The sequence below is a fragment of the Schistocerca cancellata genome, chromosome 1 (assembly GCF_023864275.1).
Source record: "Schistocerca cancellata isolate TAMUIC-IGC-003103 chromosome 1, iqSchCanc2.1, whole genome shotgun sequence".
NCBI lineage: Eukaryota > Metazoa > Arthropoda > Insecta > Orthoptera > Acrididae > Schistocerca > Schistocerca cancellata.
In genome coordinates, this window is record NC_064626.1 from 670,283,125 (window position 1) to 670,304,325 (window position 21,201).

Here is a 21,201-nt window from a genome sequence, read left to right on the forward strand (position 1 = left end):
ATTTTAAAAGGCAATAATTGTAAAATAAGAAAAATAAATTCCAATATAATTTTATGGTTTTACGAAGCATTCAATGAAAAATCAACCAGCAAGCTGCCAAAAGTTAGGGTGCTCACATGCTCTTGTGTTCTTACACAGCAGCTACCACTGGTGGACAAACAGATCACAGTGAAACAAGCAAGCCAAAATACTATTAATTGATCATGAGAGTTCCATGTCATGATGATATTGGTACAGAGGGGTAGAGGCATACCGTTTAAGTTTCAATGAAATATCTGTTTGTGTGACAAACTTCTTATGAACCTTCCTCCCCAAAAACACACACAAAATTGAGTAACTGATCCAACAACAGTACAAATTTTTATTACTTCATACAAAAAGCACACCTTTCTAGTAACAAATTAATCAAATATATTTCAGATGTTTCACACTTCAATCCAAGAAACTGATACAAACATTGGATGATGTAAGCACACATAGAAAACTGATCAGAAAAATTAGATGCATATCTGTAAGTAAATTTAGTTAACAGCACTAGTATACTACTATTTATGTGCTGCCCTGGGCCATATGTGCTATGCTTACACAACACCTGTCAGCTTGATTTTACTTGTGCATACATGCTCCATGGCATTTATCACTGCTTCTTCTGAGGGGTGCTGTTCTTCACAAACATTGAGGAATACAGGAACACGCTGAAGTGCGTATGGATTCTAGAATGGGAAAAAAAAAAACATTAAAAACTATAGCTTTCCATAGTTAGAGTAAAAATTAGTCAATAAAAAGCAAATGCTGAAATTTTGGCATTGTAAACAAATACAAGTCATGTCATTTATAAAAGAAGTATACTGTATGTAAATACTTTAGACATGAAGGGTGGGGAAATCTCTCACTGAGTTGTTAAGGATCCTTTAATGAGCTACACACACACACACACACACACACACACACACACACACACACACACACACCTGCACTTACATTGTAGGTGCACCAGGGTGCCGGAAGGGGGGAATCCTTATTCAGTGAGTGATCTTTACTCCTGAAGTATTTACTTTCTGCAAGAACTTTCCTTACACAACTAATGGCATGGCATTAAAGCTGATTCAAATCACAAATTAATAAACTACTGAAGGACCTCATCTGTAATATAATGTAGGGTTTATAGCTCAGATAATTAATACCATTCCAACATTATTCTACTTACACAAAAACTGTGGAAACTAGAAGTCCACTGACATTTGAAAATGCATGAATTCAAAGAATAATGTAGGTAGCGGTAAAAAATTGACACATATTCCTGAAATAACATAGTTTTTGCACTCATTTTTGGTTTCAATAAAACCTTAAAAATCATTGTTAGGCTTTACTACCATAATGGAAAATCAGCTTTGCAGCTTTATGATCCTAATCACCATAAGAGGGGTATTTGAATGGGTAAAATCCTGTGAAGAAAGTGAAACAAAGTTTGAAGCCAATGGTTGTTTAACCAGACCCAAGTGGTACTGCTGCTCAGAGAGTTTAGGAAGAAGTGGAGACTACTGTGGGTTCATCTCTGCATGATGAAGTCAGCATTCATAAAGTTGCACCAGCATTCCACACACTACTGTTCAGAGAGCACTAAGGTGTACCTCCAATGTTATCTGTGAAAACTCCAGTGTCATGATAGCTCACACAGGATACGGTGGCCGATGTGCTGGTCGAGTTCATTCATTTGTTCGGAAGGGGAACCGATAAGTGTTCTCCACCAGTAGGTTAGCCCTTCTCCCAGGGAGTGGCCAAGGAGGGGAAGGCTGAGGAAGAAAAAATATGAGTAGAGAGAGAACTACTCCTGTCTGAAGAGACAGCCACAGAATATTGGCCAGATGTATGGAGCTTAGCATGCTTCAAGTCTGCCATGGTACCACCACTCCAATCCGGGGCTCACCCCTTGGGTACCAGTGGCGCCTGGCATGGCGATCATTGCCGGGAATTCCCATGCCCCAAGAAGAGGAGCAACCACTCCTAGGCATACATGAGGCAGTGACAGCTCAAGTACCACAAGTGTGATCCTGATATTGCCAGGGAGCTCGGTCAGACAGGTACATAACAGCCTCACCACATGGACTGGCTACCATGCTGGTGATCTAGCCAGGGTGGTGGGGGGGTGTTTCGGTGAGGAAGCAGGAAGGGAGGGGGGGGGGAAGGAGGGAAGTCCTTCCCAAAAATCAATTACATTATGGAACCAATTTAGAAAGGGAGATCAAACCCCAAGGGGACCAGAACAAGCCAGAGAAAAAAGGAGACGAAAACACCACACAAGACCTAAAGGAATAGCTGGATTGTCGGAAAGGAAAACAACGGAGGAAGGGGGGGAGGGGGGGGAGCTCGGATGGGGAGGAGTGGGTATGGGAAAGAGAATGCAGCTTGGGAGAGAAGAAAGGCTGCAATAACTCGGACTTTGTGCGCATCACAAAAGATCTGTGGGTCCCATGGGGGCTATGCTTTCTTGAGTCTGGATCATTTCCCTAATTACTGTATTTCTTATGTTGTCTCACTGAGGTATTCTACATGATCTTCTGAGGTGGTTCATTTCAACAATTTTGTTTGTTTTTACAGGGTGTCTACGTGGACAAGGAAAAAAAATTCCCGGATTTTTCCCGGATTTCCCGGTTAAAAACACACTTTCTCCCGGATGACAGTGTATTTTCCCCTATCACTCCTTTGAATGGTTATGGTTTTGTACACGGGCGTACAATTTCCCGGCACTTTAGAAAACGAAACTCAGAGAAAAAGACACGTTTTGGAAATATCTTTGATGTGCAGCAACATGTACGCTGCGTATTTTCGTATTACGAAAACATACATTGGAAATCCACCAAACACCGCATGTTACTTTCCGAACCATTGAAACAGAGATTTCGGTGCGCTTTTGTAAGCCGTTCGTAACTCATGTCACGTGATCTCGCCAGCCGATGACAGAGGATATTCAGAGCATAGGACACGTGATGTAGTCAGCCAATAGCAACATCAGTGTTAAGTAGCGCGCCAAACAGGGAAAGTTAATAGTTTAAATTAATATGCATAGTGCTGTTACAAGAAAAGCAAAGCTTTCACATAAAATATTGGTCTCAAGCTGCAAGAGAAGCTAAGCTTTCGCATATACTGTCCATCTTTTTTGCGCGTGTTACACTTTAAGAGATATCATACAAATGTGCCTGTAAAATTTTTAATAATGACATAAATGTCTGATCTTCAGGGTTCGAGGGTTCGAAATGCTTCTAAATGGCTCGTCATCAGACACCTGATTTTTAAATGAGAGTCAAACGCTTTGTGATTTAATAAATTCACGGTCCATTCTTGTACGTAGTTCAACTTACATAAAAAGATATTTACTTTGAAAGTAACGCTTTTCAAACCACCAATCGTAATATTTTCCCGCGACCTGTTACAAATAGGTTCGTTTCAGCAGTTGCCAGAGAGCTCAGGTAACAGGCGACACCGCGCTTGGGTAGGTATCATGACGTAGGAAGCCCGTATGTACGTACGTGTAAAAGATCATCAATGAAAGATGATACTGCAAGAGCATCGGAATTTCGTGAACCATATCAAAATGTGCACATTTAAAGTGCATATTTAAAGGCACACTCGTATGTCCAGATTCCCAATGAAGTACCGTAGACCCCGACCTGATATTAAGCTTTTAAGTGTGATTTTCAGGATGTAAATTTTCTTGGAGCACCAGTACTGTATTATATCATGTTGGGTTCTTTATTATGGCATAATGCCATACGTGCTAGAAAATGAAAACGTGCACTTGAAATGCAGCGAACAGTTGAAACTACCCAGTACTGTGGAATTAAACATTTCGTTTCAAATACATTGACTGCCTCTGCGGAAAAGATCAGCAAAAGTCAAATTTCTTTAGCAAACAGACAAAAATAACTTCATTGTTCCGCAAGGCGATTAATGCTTGACTGTCAGAAAGATGGAAATAAAATAAATCTGAAACTAATGACCTATTTCAGCCTTTAGTAATTATGTGAATGTGTTTTAATTCACTTGATAGCTCCCGGCCACGGATATCCGTTTTGTTTTCATTTGACGTGAGAGTAAACGAAGGGGAAACAGCAAAATCACGAAATGTAAACACGGCTCACGTGGAGACTACCCACTATAGCTCAGATTGCTCTGCACATCAGCCCCGGATCTACGACATTTGCGAACCAGGTCAATACTAAAAAAAAAAAAAAAATCGAATTTTCAAAATATGTTCATCTTGTAGCGCACATCTTTCTGAAAAGTCTGAAACATAAAACGTATGTATTCGAGTAAATGTAAGACATATTAATTGGTCTTAAGTATGCCCAAGTGCAGTTCCATGCCTCTTCATAAAGCATTTTTCTACTGCACGTCCAAACTATATTCAGGAGACTGGAAATTGAAATGTCCTGTGGTGCCTCTCCTGCTCCCAGTCGGCTGGTTTGGCAGCCTGCCTCTCAAAAAAAATCTCGCAATTAATAGCGGATGGGATTATTTGTAATCGAGAGAACAAGAACTCTTCGGAAAATCTGAACTCTTCATTGCCCATTAGTTAATAACTTGCTGTTTTGTGTGACTTAAAATTAAATATAGGATATATAAAACCAGTACTGACAAGAGATAAGCAAGAAATTACACATTTCTTCAAACCTTAGCTCCTAGCATTTTTTTCTCTCTAATCTTGCTACAGCTTTACATGGCGTGTTTCCTTTCTGTGAAAGAATCTTTTACCTCATCGGAGTTTGTCAAACGTTTTGCTACATGGAAAATCGAAATGTAATTATCTAATACTGAAAAAGCTGTTAATACAAATAATACCCAAGACTGGTGTGGTTTCTCGATCTGATTACGTCTATTTTGTCACTGTCTGCTAGATAAAACAAAATAGGCCTTTCTAATACGGCAGCAATTTTATAACACGCCAAATAAACGAGACTGTTTTGACACAAATGGTCATTTTTATAACACGACAGAATATAATCCAATAAGTATCAATATCAAATGCCTATTAGGCCTACTACAAGCAAAAAGCTTTGTTAGGAAATAGTTTCACGTTTCATTCATATGCACCAGCTTCTCTAGCATTCGATCGAAAAATAGTATTACGAAATTTTTATATAAATTTGGAATCGTCTTATTCTTCCATAATTTGTGTGATGTCCTCGTTTCTTCTCCGTCCTTGTTCTAACAAACAATCCTGTCATCACCAATTCTGTAGCTATTGCTGCCACTGTCAAAATTTGTTCGCTGATTAACTTCACTAACCCTGCCAGAATCGCTGGTTTAGTTCTCCCGCAATTATTCTCCGGTTAGGCATTGTTACGTGTTCGTACAACACGTTTTCCGCGTTACTTCCATAATAGAACTTGAGCGGCTAGTAGCCGGGGACTGTACTACTGGTCCTTACTAGTGTAGCGAGCTGGCCAAACATTTTCTGTCAAAACTTCATTTTCTTGGACACACCGAGAAGATAATACATAATCTTTCTCACCTGTTATTTCTGTCAGGCGTTTATTTCCATTCTGATAGTATGAATCTATGGATTTCGCTAGTAATTATACCAACGCTGATCATTCACACACCCGATCAGCCACATAATCAGACAGCGATTGCCATTCATCTATTCGGCTTTACTCCACTCAGCTCGTATAGCCCTGTCCCCTTTTGTCTGTGGAAAGTTTATTTCTAGATGCGACGAGGATTCTCGTGACAGCGACATCACGTACACTATGCATGCATTCAAAAGTCAGCTTATGATTCATTCAGAAATCAACTTAAAATGTGTTCAAAAACCAACAGAGAAGCGTTTCAAAATCATATGACTAATTGATAGGCAAACGTCCGCTGGATGCTAGGTGCTTTGTGAAACAAGTTTTTTTTTCCCTCAAGAATATGAATTAGGCGCCCCCTTTTCCCCGGAAGTATCTAGCTGCTTGCTGCGACTGCTTGCACAGCAAACAGCCTCATTGCTGTTGACAGAAGTGGGAAAATCTACTACTCAAACGTGACTACTGCGCATGCGCATGAGCCCGCGCGTTAACTGCTAAAACAAATCGAATTTAAACAGTTGCGACTACACGCTCATTGGAGGCAATTTGTTGTTATGAAGTACTGCATAGTCTTCCTAAAGCCTTTGACACATTTTCAATCGGCAGACGCTTGCATGAGCACTTGTGTCGTCGTTGTATATGGCGCATTTCCTTTGCGATTTCAGTTGTTTTCGTTTTTTCCTCTTTTATGTTTTATTGTTGAAGTATTATTCTGCAGTAGCGGGACACAGTAATATCCTTTGTTAGTGTGTCGGTTCTTACTAGTCAAAATTACAAAAATTTAACTGAAGACTAAAACAATGAAAAATTCCCGGAATTCTAAAAATATCCCGGTTTTCTCCCGGATGAAAAAAATCCCGGGTTTTTCCCGGGTCGTAGACACCCTGTTTTAGTTTTCCCAGTAAGCTCCTAGCATTCTCATATGTAAGTTATTACAGGCTCTACAACACTTTCATAGAGCATCTTCTTCACTTAACAACTTATCTTATAAGACAATAACAGAGGGTTTAGCTTCATGATTGCTGTTTTTCCATGGGCTACTCATTGCTATATTTCCCAATTACTTTTCTGTCTATTGATATTATGCAACCCAAATATTTAAATTTTTTACATGCCTCAGTGTGCTGGCCACCTACTGTTGTTTCTTATATTTTCTACAATGCATACGTATTCAGTCTTTTGAAAATAGATGTGGGCTCTGACCACAATTTGTTGGTTAGGAACAGCAGATTAAAAATAAAGAAATTGCAAAAAAAGGTAGTAGATGAAGGAGGTAAAACCTCAATGAACTGAAGGAACCAGAGGTTATTCAGAGTTTCAGAAGGAACACAGGACTGAAGCAGGGGAAAGAATGCAATAGAAGACAAATGGATAGCTTTGAGAGAGGATATAGTTAAGGCAGCAGATGATCAAATAGGTAAAAAGAGGAGGCCTAGTAGGAGTCACTGAGTAACTCAAGATGTATTGAATTCAAATGACAAAAGGAGAAAATATAAGAATGCAATAAATGAAGGGAATACAGACGTCTAAAAAAAAGGCTAATGGACAAAATCAAGGCTGTAGAAGCATACATAACTACGGGAAAGGTAAATGCTTTTATACGAAAATTAGAGAGATTTTTGCAAAAAAGAAAAGCACCTGTATGAATATCAAGAGCTTAGATGGCAAGCCAGTACTAAGCATAGAGTGGAAGGAATATACAGATGTATCAAAAGGTATGTTACAAGGTGTGGTGGTTGGTAGACAAGTACCACATGAGCATATTGTGCTAATACACTTCTATTGTTTGTGTGCTAGTGTCTCTGGAATGTGGAGGAGGACGTCAGAGTTTGGTCCACACAAGCTAGGCAAGAAGTAAAGAAGACAATGCAAGTTGCAATTGCTCTGACATTGTTGATGCACTATGGTCTCTGAAAAGGAACTGTAGGTAAAGCAAGCAACAGAAGGCATTGTGTGTATACTGTGAAGTTTGTGTATTTACCAGTGGCACTGCTAATTTGTTACATTTTACACACACACACAATTTCATACTGTGTGCCGGCCAGAGTGGCCGAGCGGTTCTAGGCGCTACAGTCTGCAACCGCGTGATCGCTACGGTCGCAGGTTCGAATCCTGCCTTGGGCATGGATGTGTGTGATGTCCTTAGGTTAGTTAGGTTTAAGTAGTTCTAAGTGATTGATGACCAAAGTAGTTAAGTCCCATAGTGCTCAGAGCCATTTTTTTTCATACTGTGTGTAAATTTCAGTCACTTGTGGGGCTATCATAAACAGGAATTAATAATGACAGTCATGTGCATAACTGTAGAGTACATGAACATGCTTCTTGTTAACAGGGTAGCCCAAAGGAATACAAGACAGGCTTGCCAACTCCATTAAGAACATTACCCCAACAGGCATCACCCACCTCACACCATGTTTGCAGGACTGGGGAGGCATTTATGTAAAATGGGCAGCTCCTGTCATAACAGTCACCACACTGGATGCTTGCAGACCTGCCAAACACCAGAGTCTGAAGAAGCTGTATGTCAGCGTTTTGCAGAGTAGCCTTCTACAAGCACTCAAGCTGTAGTGCACACCATGGGTGTAAACTATGACAGGGTGGCACGTTCTGCGCAATGAGCACCTTCGTACCAACAAACTCCAGGCTCATAATGACTTTCCTCATTGTGTCAATTTTTGCCAATGGCTGTTTGATTAAAGTAGGCAGGATCCACACTTTTACCGATGTATCCTGTTTTCTGATGACTGCACCTGTATCATGGACAGCATGTTCAACACTGGAAATGGCCATATTTGGATGGAAGAAAATCCTCACAAGCTGCATATTCGAGGTAACCAATGTCACTCTGTTATCAATGTGCGTGCAGGTCTCATTGATGACCATATCATGTCATACATCCCAATTGCCTGGTATTTCTGCAAGAGGTCTTACCTGGATTGTTGGATGAGGTGCTTTTGGCAATTTGCCATTCCATGTCATTCCAGCAAGATGATGCTCCAAGCACACCTTGCCAATGTGGTACTTGGTCACTTGAATTACACCTTGGGCAACAATTGACATTAAATATTTATAGAAGTGTGATAAAAACTGTAGAAGCCAACCTAGGGGAAGATCAATTTAGATTCGAGGAACATGCAAGGCCACACACCAAAAAGAATTTGCCACATGTGAAGTTATCACAAAGATTGCAGATTTACAAACACAAATCTGCAATCTTTGTGATAACTTAACATGTGGCAAATTCTTTTTGTGTGTGTTGGTGCTTTGCAGAATATGGTGATGTACAAATTATATAAGTGCTGGATATATTTAGGAATATTCGGAAAATACAATGCAACTTCGCAACAAAATCGCGTGGAATTTTCGACGGCAACAACACACCAAAAATACTTCGCCACAGTGGAATAACAAAAATTGAAAACGGATGATAATGTAAAGTGTATCTTGAAAATCAAGGGCAACAGCCGTCTGATGATGAACTTGCCAGTTCAAATCCGGTAACGGCACTATTTACCTAAATAAATAGCAGTATTAATAGTGGCTGGTTGCTGTTTTCTTCTTCGTAAGAATTAACCTACATTAATTGTACACAGTCGCACCATGTCAATTTTAGGCAAAATAGCACTAGAGAATAGAAGCTTTTGAAATGTGGTGCTACAGAAGAATGCTTCAGATTAAATGGGTAGTTCGAATAACAAATTAGGAATTTATGGTACAGCTAAACTGAAAGAAGGGATCGATTGATAAGGGTAAAAATTGTAGAGGGAGACTAAAGCTCACTCAAATGGTTGCAGGTTGTGTGATGATGAAGAGGTTTGCACAGGATAGATCACAACAACAAAGCACTGAGATTAAGTCTGAATACCAACACTAATAGTACATAACTGAAGTCTTACCTCTGAGAGCTTGAAGCACATGTCTGAGAATTTTGTAACTAGACGTTTGTAACAATGCATGTTTGTTCTAGTCAATGAATGCTTTGTTCTTTCCAGTCTCACTACACTTGTTAAATCACCTTCAGCAGCCACCTTCAAGACCTTTCGAACAGTTTCGTCTAGGCCACGGCGCATCTGAAATACAAATATAATTGTAATTTTTGTTTTTTCCCCCTAAGCACCTATTAACATAAAATAAGGTTTTCTTAATCAAACTAGCAAAGACTTCAATGGTGTTTCAGCCAATGAAAATGCCTGATTTTGAAAATGTTATTACTCCTTTTACAAACAAGAATCTACATAGGATGCAACTGATGGCACTAATAAAAATTACAGACACTACATTCAAGATAAAATAATAATTCTTCAATCACGAAAAATAAAGGAAGGGCAACCTCTCACCTTTAACAGACTGATGTTTGGCACATAGACACACAACAGAAACATTCTACAACATTTCTTCTCTCTATTTTAGATATGAAGATGATTGACTGAGCATTCACAACTATCGTTTTATAAATTATGATTCAAGAGAAATTCTATATCTAAAACTAAAATGGTTGAGCATGCCAAGTCTCATAAAAAAAAAATCTGTCTGTAACTCAGTACCTCTTCAGTTCTGAATATTTTCAGCAATTTTTAATTAAAAAAATCTTGAAACACAAGAGAATAACTAAAACACGCATCAGGCATATGCAATTTTATAATTCACATTTATATCATTTCTACCTTACCTTTACGACGCGATGAATGTGAAACTTAATATTATTTCTTTCTTCCCGATTTTGTGCACGCTCCAGCTTGCTTTGAAGGATTGCTAATGGCACGTGGCGACTTGGAACCCTAAGCTGAAAGAGTAAATAAATCTATCTTCACTATTTTCACTATTTCATATAGTACAAGCTTGGTTCAGGAAGAAAAACACTGGCATTCTAGGGGTTGGAGTGTGAAATGTTAGATCCCTTAATCAGGTAGGTAGTTTAGAGAATTTAACAACAGAAACAAATAGACTGAAGTTAGATATAGTGGAAAATGGTGAAGCACGGTTGCAGGAAGAACAGGACTTCTAGTCAAGTAGGGGTAATGCAAGAGTAGACTTAATAATGAATAAGAAAATGGGATTGAGAGTAAGATACTAAGAACAGCATCATGAATGCATTATTGTAGCCAAAATAACAACAAAGCCAACACTCACAACAGAAGTAAAAGTTTTTATGCCAACTAGTTCAGCTGAAGAAGTGACTGAAATAATTTTATGGTGAGATAAAATAAATTCTTCAGATTGTTAAGAGAGAAAAAATTGTAATTGTGATAGGAAACTTAAATTCAGTAGTAGGAAAAAGAAGAGAAGGAAAAACAGAAGAAGGAATAACAGGGAAACTGCCTGGTAGAATTCTGCACTGAGTACAATTTAATCATTGCTAATACTTAGTTTAAAGATCAAGAGAGAAAACCGTGATGTGGAAAACATTTGGGGAGACTGGAAGATTTAGTGCATGTTTTTCTATTTAAAAGATTTTCATCTCATGTTTTTAACTGTAAGTTTAAATTCAGGCAGTCTGTAGCATAGTTTTCATTTCTTCTGAACAGCCAGCTACACAGCCCATTAGGGCATTAGCATCCGTTGGTGACATGTCTGCTTTTGGAGTGTACTTCTTCAGTTAGTCCTGCTACAATAAGTAATGTGTGCATGCTATGTGCAGAAGCAGGAGGAGCTCCTGCAGTTCGCGAACAGTTGAACAGCTATGGTCAGCCACCTACAGCGTGCTGCCTTAGGGTGTAGCGGTGGCGGTGAATCTGGCACATCGCATGGGACACCTAGGGTATCACTTGCTTTGCACACAGGCTCTGCTGCTGGAGTACTTCCTACTGTAACCAGTTCAGTGAATCCAACCTCACAGCAGGTGAGTGGCATGTGATAACGAGTTCTTGTCACGCAAGACAAAGAGCCAGTGTGGAGGCTGGCCTCACCTATTTGCCATGTGAGTAAAAAGATGGCAGTTCCTTCAGCAAAGTCAGAGCAGGTATAAGTGGGCAGAGGTTTCCTAGTTACTGGGAGCTCCAACATTAGGTGCATTGTGCAGTCCCTTAGAAAGATAGTGTCCAGAGCTAGAAAGAAAGCCACTGTGCACTAGGTATGTCCGCCAGAGGACCTCATCAGAGTTGTGGAAGAGGTATTGCCTGTGGCTGATGACCGTGCAGGGTGCAGTCGTCGGCACCAACGACACCTGTTACATGGGTTCTGATGCCATCCTCAGTTCATACTGGTAGCTGGTGGAGGTGGTGAAGACTGCTGGCCTCGGGCACAAGGGGCAAGCAGAGCTCGCAGTCTGCAGCATTATCCCCACAACTGATCAGAGTCCTTTGATTTGGAGATGAGTGGAGGGGCTCAACCAAAGGTTTTATTGACTCGGCGATGGTCTTGGTTGCAGATTTGTAGACCTGTGTTATCCAGTGGGGAATTGTAAGACTCCTACTGATAGGTCATACGAGCACTACACAAAGGAAGTAGCTACTTTGGTAGCAGCGTACTTGTGGAGTGCACATGGGGAGTTTTTTAGGCCGTAATAACAGGTTCTCTCATGAAAACTCACCAGAGGGTCTAAATTGATTGTGACAGCGTTTATCTGGTTGTGTATACCAGGTCTAGGTGGAACCATGTTAATTGTTGAATGTTTTTACCAGCCACCCGATTCCCCTGTGCCAGTTTTAGAGTCACTGAAAGAAAGTGTATAGTCGATAGCACGTAAATACCTAGATCGTGCAATACTAGTTGGAGGGGACTTCAACTTACTGAGTATAGACTGGGGCATCTATGGATTAATTGCAGGGGGTTACAGACAGTATTGCAAAGCACTTTTGAACGTGTTTCCTGAAAATGTATCTTGAGCATTTAGTTTGGCACCCCACACACAATGGAAATGTCTTAGACCCTGTAGCTCAAACAGGCTGGACCTTATTGATGGCATCATTATAGAGAGGAATTAGTTATCATGATATCATAGCAACTGCAGTTGCAAAAGTTAATAAATCAGTCAAGAAGGCAAGGAGAGTGCTTCTGCTAGAAAGAGCTGATCAGCAGCCGTTGGCATCTCACTTAAACAATGAATTTACATCATTTAGTTCCAGTATGATGGCAATACGATGGGCAAAGTTTAAACAGATCTAAATTGTGCTCTGGTCAAGTATGTGCCCAGTAAGTGGATTAAGGGTGAAAAAGACACATGTGGTTTAACAACAAAATTCAGAAAATACTGAGAGAGCAAAGGGTGTTGCACTCTTGGTTCAAAAGAGAATTCACAAATGATGACAGGCAAAGGTTAGTAGACATTAATGTGTCTGTGAAAAGATTTGTGTGTGAAGCATATAACAACTGCCTCCATCATACCTTAGCAAAATATCTGGGTGAGAAACTGAGAAAATTCTTATTCTATGTAAATTCGCTAAGCAAGTGTAAGTCTTCCATCCACTCACTCACTCACTCACCATCTGGTGTGGGAACAGAAGATAGAAAAATGAAAGACAAAGTTTTCCATTTCGTATTTACGAAATCATTCACCCAGGAGAACTAAACAAACCTAGTATGGCACAGAGTCCCTGGCATCGAGAGAGATTTTTTTTTTTAATATATTTAATAAAATTGCAGCCAAATAGCCATATACAGTTACTTTGCTTAACATTTTACATTTTTACATATTTCACTCTTTTACTGCACAGTTTTATGTGACATTGTTCACAGGCTTCGTTAGACAGTTCACACACACATGTTGTGGTTGGGTCGTGATAAGTTTTGTTTTTGCAATTTAGATGATGAAAGCCATGAATAGATAATCTAGTTAAGACATGTTGCAGTTCAAAGTTTGGTGCTGTCCACGAGCAGTTCGTCATTGCCTCTGTGCCATAGAACTCCGGCCATACTTTTTCTTGTTTGTTCTCCATGATCTTCAGTTGATTTCTGGAAGCCCTGGTGTGTGGCATCATATATCGAAGTTTAATGTCTCCAATTAGGAATGTGTGTCTCGCTAGCAGGTACACTAGTCTAGATCTTGTTGTCTTTGAGAGACCTAGTGCTCTTTTTAGGTAAGTCGATTTTACCTTTTCTAGTATTTCTAGATTTTTTCCTGTCAGGTGGTCCCATATAACCTCCAACCCATAGGCCAGGATTGGCAAGATTTTTGCGTTGAATAATTTCATGGCCGTTTCTAGACTAAGTAGGTGGATGTTTTTAATGTTCTGTATTGCTATTATTACTTGGGCTGCACATTCTGTTGTATGTTTTGTGAAGTGTTTGGCTGTTGGTTGCATTGTCACCTGTAAGTATTTAAAAAAAAAAAGTCTGACGAGATTTTTATTTTTTGTCCTCTGATGTTGATTTCCATCTCTTGGGGTTTTGCCTCCTTTTCTGAAAATCACCATTTCTGTTTTTGTCATGTTTATGTGTAGTTTGTGTTCATTGCACCATTTATCTATTTTCTCAATGATTTTTTGCAGCTTCTGTATATCTGTTGATCCTATGGCTACGTCATCAGCGTACGCTCTTCTTTATTTTCTCCAATTCACAGTACTTCTTCAGTGGCAGGAATGTACAGCAAAGGGCTCATTGGGTCACCCTGTAAGACTCAGTTCGATTGCAGAAATAGGTTCGAGCAGTTGTCTGATATTGTGATTAAATTGTATTCGAGGATTAACTTGATTATTCTTGCCCATACACTATTTTCTGCGTTTTCCAGTTATCGGGCTATGAGATCTCTTTCCAGTAGGTCAAAGGCTTTGGTAAAATCTATGAACACTGTGTAGAACATTTGTTTCTTTTGTAGCGCTTTGTCGATGTTGTTTAGAAGAAGCCTGACTACTGTAAGTGTTGATCTTCCAGATCTGAAGCCCATTTGTCGTTCTGGGAGGTGACTGTCCACACAAGCTTAGATTTTTTGTGTAATTATCTTTGAAAACATCTTGAACTGAGTATTTTCCAGGGCTTTGCCTCTTTACTTGTTTGTGTCCTTTGGGTCTCCTCTACCTTTGTAGAGAACTTTTATTATCGAGTGTCTCCATTGGGTCAGAATTCTTCCAAGTTCCAGGCATTTGTTGAATAGTTCGATCCATATGTGTTGGAGAGCCTCTTTTACATCTTTTATAAGTTCATTATATATATTGTCGAATCCTGCTACTTTCTTGTACTTCAGTGTTTTTAATACTTCTTTTACATCATCTTCATTTAGAGGTTCCCATGCATTGTCTTTTTCCTTTGTTTGATGTTGTCTCTCTTTCTTTGGGGCTGTTTTGATTCCTCGTTTGTTCAGTATCTTACTGAAGTGGTCCTCCCATTCCTTCATGTTTATATTTGGTGTATGAGCCAGTCTTCTTGGTCTTGCTGCTATGTATGGATCTTTCTCTGCTTCATTCGCTTCTCTTTTTGCCTCTCTTTCTATGTATTCTGTTTTCTTCTCTTCTATTAGTTTTTTTGTAGATTCTCCTCTCTTCTGCATATAGTTTGCATATTTCCTCATTGTGCTGGTTTCTGAACCTGTGGGGTGTTATTAGAACAGTGTTCCTTTTGCTGTAGCATTCAGCACAGAACCATCTTTTTGCCATCCTTGTTTTTGGGCCTGTTTGTATCACCGAATTTCTTAGGACGACTTCTATTTTGTCTGTTGCTTTTTAAAGGTCTTCTTCATCTATTAAAGTTTCTATTTGTGTTATTTGTTCTTATTTCTTAGGACGACTTCTATTTTGTCTGTTGCTTTTTAAAGGTCTTCTTCATCTATTAAAGTTTCTATTTGTGTTATTTGTTCTTGCTGGGTTGTTAATTTTTCTCTATCTATTTTTCTTTGTGTGATTTGGTGGGTCTTTCTTGCTGGTGGTGATGTGACATTTATTTTTATGTTCACTGGAGTGTGCTTTCGTATAGGAGTGATGGAGTAATGCCATATTGGTTGAATACTTTGTTTTATTTCTCCTCCCGTTAATGCGATATCAATGGTGCTTTTCCCACTGTGGCATATATATGTAGGTATCTGTCTATCGTTCAGTAGGTGAAACCACCTCTTCTAGGGTGTCAAAGACTAGTCTTGTTTTATAGTTCTCCGTGTCTATTCTGCAATTGAGATTATTTCTACAGCATTTGTGTGTGGTTTAAAATAGGCTGCAATTTTGTTGTCTTCTTTTATGATTTTTTTGCTGGGGGTCATCCAGGATTTCATTAGGATACAGAGATTCCTCCCATGGGTCATCCTCTTTCTCCTTTCTTTGCCATTAGGTGAAAATTGTAGAAATGTTTGTGTTGCCAGTTGTCTATCTGTCTATTCTGTTAGAATTGCAAGATCCGAGTTTTGCAGAATGTCTGATGGTGTTAGGTTAAGAGCACTTTTTATTCCCTCTGTATTCCAAAAGACTGCTTTTATTTCTTGTTCTTCTGGTTTTCTTCTTAGTTTAGCTGAGCTCTGCTCCCTCTTCCATTGATCGTCTTGAGAAACGAAATCAATACTTTTATGTTTTCAGGCCAGAATTCTGGTTCTTGTGTGATTTGTAGATCTTCAAATGGAACGCCTACTTGTCGCCCAGTGTGCACAGTTCTTCACATACTAGTTGTCCCAGTATTCCATTCTTGTTGAGATATTTCACTACTGTACCAGTTATGATGGTTCTCTTCAAGTTACCAATATATAGCCATGCTGATGTTTCTGCTGCTTGCATTTCTTCATCTTTTTTTGTACCCATTATGGTCTTATTTTTACTCTGGTTTCTTCTATACCAGCTCCCCCCTACCACAGTACTCCAAGTTGGTTCCTCAAGTTCATTAAGCTGATTTCGGATTTTATTATGTTGCTCATGTTCATTGATTTGGACTTGTCGCTGATTTTGTTGCTGGAGCAGAGGATTTCTGTATATTTTCGGTCCCCCCTTGTTTAACTTTGTTGTTGTACTTAGTTTGTATGTTGTTTCCATCAGTTTTGGGTTTCTCTGGTTCTAGGTGACTTTCCTTTTCTAGAGTTTTCTTTATATACCAAGTAAGAGCCTACGGAATATCAGACCAGCTGTGTGGATAGATTGAAGAGTTTTTAGCAAACAGAACACAGCAGGTTGTTCTCAATGGAGATACGTCTACAGACGTTAAAGTAACCTCTGGCATTCCACAGGGGAGTGTTATGGGACTATTGCTTTTCACAATATATATAAATGACCTAATAGATAGTGTCGGAAGTTCCATGCGGCTTTTCGCGGATGATGCTGTAGTATACAGAGAAGTAGCAGCATTAGAAAATTGCAGCGAAATGCAGGAAGATCTGCAGCGGATAGGCACTTGCTGCAGGGAGTGGCAACTGGCCCTTAACATAGGCAAATGTAATGTATTGTGAACACATATATAAAGAAGAATCCTTTATCGTATGATTATATGATAGCGGAACAAACACTGGTAGCAGTTACTTCTGTAAAATATCTGGGAGTATGCGTGTGGAACGATTTGAAAAGGAATGATCATATAAAATTAATTGTTGGTAAGGCGGGTGCCAGGTTGAGAATCATTGGGAGAGTCCTTAGAAAATGTAGTCCATCAACAAAGGAGGTGGCTTACAAAACACTTGTTTGACCTATACTTGAGTATTTCTCATCAGTGTGGGATCCGTACCAGGTCGGGTTGACAGAGGAGATAGAGAAGATCCAAAGAAGAGTGGCGTGTTTCATCACAGGGTTATTTGGTAAGTGTAATAGCATTACGGAGATGTTTAGCAAACTCAAGTGGCAGACTCTGCAAGACAGGCGCTCTGCATCGCGGTGTAGCTTACTGTCCAGGTTTTGAGAGGGTGCGTTTCTGGATGAGGTATCGAATATATTGCTTCCCCCTACTTACACCTCCTGAGGAGATCACAAATGTAAAATTAGAGAGATCCAAGCGCTCACGGAGGCTTTCCGGCAGTCGTTCTTCCTGCGAACCATACGCGACTGGAACAGGAAAGGGAGGTAATGACAGTGGCACGTAAAGTGCCCTCCACCACACACCATTGGGTGGCTTGTGGAGTATAAATGTAGATGTAGGTTTGCTCCTGTATTGATATCTCTAATTGGTTTTTTAGAAAATCATTTATCTCCTCCACTTTATGCCTCAGTTCCCCTATTTACGTGTTATTTTCGTCTTTTTCTAGAGAGCTACCCAATCCAATGTCTCCACTGAAGTTCTTCTCAGATCCTGTAGGTGTGTCTTCCATCTGCCTCTGTCCGCTATGTGCTGTTTCCTGCATTTCTCCAATAGATGTCGCTAGTTGTCCAGCAGTGCAACTGTCTTCTTCCTCGCTCGTCTCCTCTTGTTGGATGTTCCTAACCTCTCTTGTAGGATTCCTATCCTCCTCCTCCTTTGCTTTTGCTTCATTTTTCAAAGATTCTAAGCACAGAGAGAGATGAAAACAAATAATGCGCCAGGCCCAGATGGAATCCCTATTCAGTTTTAGATTACTCTACTCCATAGGCCCTTATTTAGCTTGCATTTATTATGAATCTCTCCCAGCCCAAAGTCCCAAGTGACTGGAAAAAAGTGCATGTGACTCCTGTGTATGTTGTTGTGGTCTTCAGTCCTGAGACTGGTTTGATGCAGCTCTCCATGCTACTCTATCCTGTGCAAGCTTCATCTCCCAGTACCTATTGCAACCTACATCCTTCTGAATCTGCTTAGTGTATTCATCTCTTGCTCTCCCTCCACACTGCCCTCCAATACTGAATTGGTGATCCCTTGATGCCTAAGAACATGTCCTACCAACCGATCCCTTCTTCTAGTCTAGTTGTGCTACAAACATCTCTTCTCCCCAATCCTATTCAATACTTCCCCTTAGTTATGTGATCTACCCATCTAATCTTCAGCATTCTTCTGTAGCACCACATTTCGAAATCTTCTATTGTCTTCTTGTCCAAACTATTTATCGTCCATGTTTCACTTCCATACATGGCTACACTCCACACAAATACTTTCAGAAACAACTTCCTGACACTTAAATCTGTACTCGATGTTAACAGATTTCTCTTCTTCAGAAATGCTTTCCTTGCCATTGCCAGTCTACATTTTATATCCTCTCTACTTCGACCATCATCAGTTATTTTGCTCCTCAAATAGCAAAACTCCTTTACTACTTTAAGTGTCTCATTTCCTAATTTAATTCCCTCACCATCACCCGACTTAATTCGACTACATTCCATTATCCTCATTCTGCTTTTGTTGATGTTCATCTTATATCCTCCTTTCAAGACACTATCCATTCCTTTCTACTGCTCTTCCAAGTCCTTTGCTGTCTCTGAAAGAATTACAATGTCATCGGCGAACCTCAAAATTTTTATTTCTTCTCCATGGATTTTAATACCTACTCCGAATTTTTCTTTTGTTTCCTTCACTGCTTGCTCAATATAGATATTGAATAACATCGGGGTAAAAGAATGGACTTGCAAAACTATAGACCGTTATCTGCAAGATCAATTTGCTGCAGAATTCCAGAACATAATCAGGGTCTGAATATAATAAATTTTCTAAAAGATCAAAAAGCTTCTGTCCATGAACCAGCATGGTTTTTGAAAGCATCGCTCACGCAAAACTCACCTTGCCCTTTTCTCACAATATACTGCAAACTATAAATGAGGGTCAACAGGCAGATTCCATATTTCTAGATTTCTGAAAACAATTTGACATGCTGCCCCACTGCAGACTATTAACAAAGATATGAACAGATGAAATAGTTTCCCAGATATGGCTCTAAGAGTTCTTGAGTTATAGAACTAAGTATGTTGTTCTCGGCGGTGGTTTTCATCAGAGACAAGGGTATAATCAGGAGTTCCCCAGGGAAGTGTGATAGAACCACTATTATTTTCTATATACATAAATGATCTGGCAGACAGGGTGGGCTGTAATCTGCGAATGTCTGCTGATTATGCTGTGGTGTATGGTAAGGTGTCGAAGATGAATGACTGAAGGAGGACACAAGATGAATTGGACAAAATTTTTAGTTGGTGTGATGAATGGCAGCTAGCTCTAAATGTATAAAAATGTAAGTTAATGGAGTTGATTAGGAAAAACAAAGCTGTAATGTTGAGATATAGCATTAATAGTATGCTGCTCAACAAAGTCACATTGTTTAAATATTTGGGCGTAACGTTTCAAAGCGATATGAAATGGGGAATGAACTTAAGAGAATTGTGGTAGGAAAGGCAAATGGTCAACTTTGATTTATAGGGGGAATTTTAGAAAAGTGTGGATCATCTGTAAAAGATACTGCTGTTGAGTACTGTTCAAATGTTTGGAATCCGCACCTTGTCAGATTAAAGGAACACATCACAGCAGTTCAGAGGCGGGCTCTTAGATTTGTTACCATTAGGTTCGATCAGCTTGCAAGTATTACTAAGATTCTTCAGGAATACATATTGGAATCCCTGGAAGAAAGGCTACATTCTTTTCAAGGACCAATATTGAGAAAATTTAGAGAAACGGCATTTGAAGTGCCTGCAGAACAATTCTGCCACAGCCAAAATGCATTCTGCATAAGGACCAAAATAAGATACGAGAAATTAGGGCGCATACAGATACGTATAGACTGTTGTTGTTTCCTTGCTGTATTTGTGAGTGGAACAGGAAAGAACATGACTAGTACTGCTGCACGCTACCCTCCACCACGCACTGTACAGTGGCTTGTGGAGAATGTATGTAGATGTACATTTCAAATACATTACATAGTGCAAAAACAGAGATTTTGAAACTAGATTTTAAAATGAAGACATTTCCAGGAGCAGATGTGGAATTTGACCATAATTTATTGGTTGTGAACAGAATATTAAAGCTGAAAAACTTGCAGAAAAGTAGGAAATTATGGACATGAGATCTGGGTAAGTTGAAAGAACAACACGTCGTTCAGAATTTTAAGGAGAGAATTATGCAATGATTGACTAAAATAGGGGTAATGAACGAAATAGAAGATAAATGGGCAACCTTGTGAAATGAAACACTGAAGGCAGGAAAGAGTCAAATAGGCAAAAATAAAAAGCCCAGTTGAACTCCATGGATAATACACGAGATACTGAACCTAACTGATTAAAGGAAAAAATATAAAAATGCCTCTAATAAATACTGCAAAAGGTAATACAGATGACTAAAAATGATGCTGACAGGAAGTGCGAAACAACAAACACAGCATGAATGGCTAGAGGAGAAATACAAGGATGTAGATGCATGCATAACTGGCGAAAAGATAGATGCCATGTATATGAAAATCAAAGAGACTTTCAGAGAAAAATGAAGCAGCTGTACGAGTACCAAGAGCTCACACGGCAAGCCATTACTAGGCAAAACAGGGAAATCGGGAAGATGGGAGGAACATAACAGATTTATTCAAAAAGAACAACAGATTTCTATTTTTCATTATAAACCATGAAAACTAGTCACACATTGTGCATGTCACTGGGTAGAGGAAGGTTCGAAGTTTTATGTTTGCACAGACACTATACCATACTCAACATGAGCACCATGCGTTGCTCAAGAAACATCGTAACAGTAGCACATTTCATTCCACACGTGAATCAACAGGTCTTCGTTTATCAAAATGGCAGCTTCAGTGGTTCAATTCCTGAGCTATTGACAAGTAGTTGCCATTGGTGGGACATCCCCACAGAAAAAAATCACGAGGTGTGAGGTCTGGTGACCTGGGAGGCCAAAAGCAGTTAACAACGGA

General features: G+C 39.5%; 1 protein-coding gene across 2 annotated transcripts in view; it reads right to left on the minus strand.

The window, feature by feature from the left end:
- Positions 1-329: 329 nt before the first annotated feature.
- LOC126183865 (legumain-like) overlaps positions 330-21,201 on the minus strand; it is a 159,618-nt gene continuing 138,746 nt past the window's right edge. For both annotated transcript variants that reach the window (XM_049926168.1, XM_049926160.1), the window contains exons 10-12: positions 10,240-10,353; positions 9,467-9,640; positions 330-713 (exon numbers count right to left, since the gene is read on the minus strand). In XM_049926168.1, the coding sequence (XP_049782125.1) occupies positions 582-713; positions 9,467-9,640; positions 10,240-10,353 (420 nt within the window). In that variant the 3' untranslated portion in view covers positions 330-581. The remainder of the gene's footprint in view (positions 714-9,466; positions 9,641-10,239; positions 10,354-21,201) is intronic.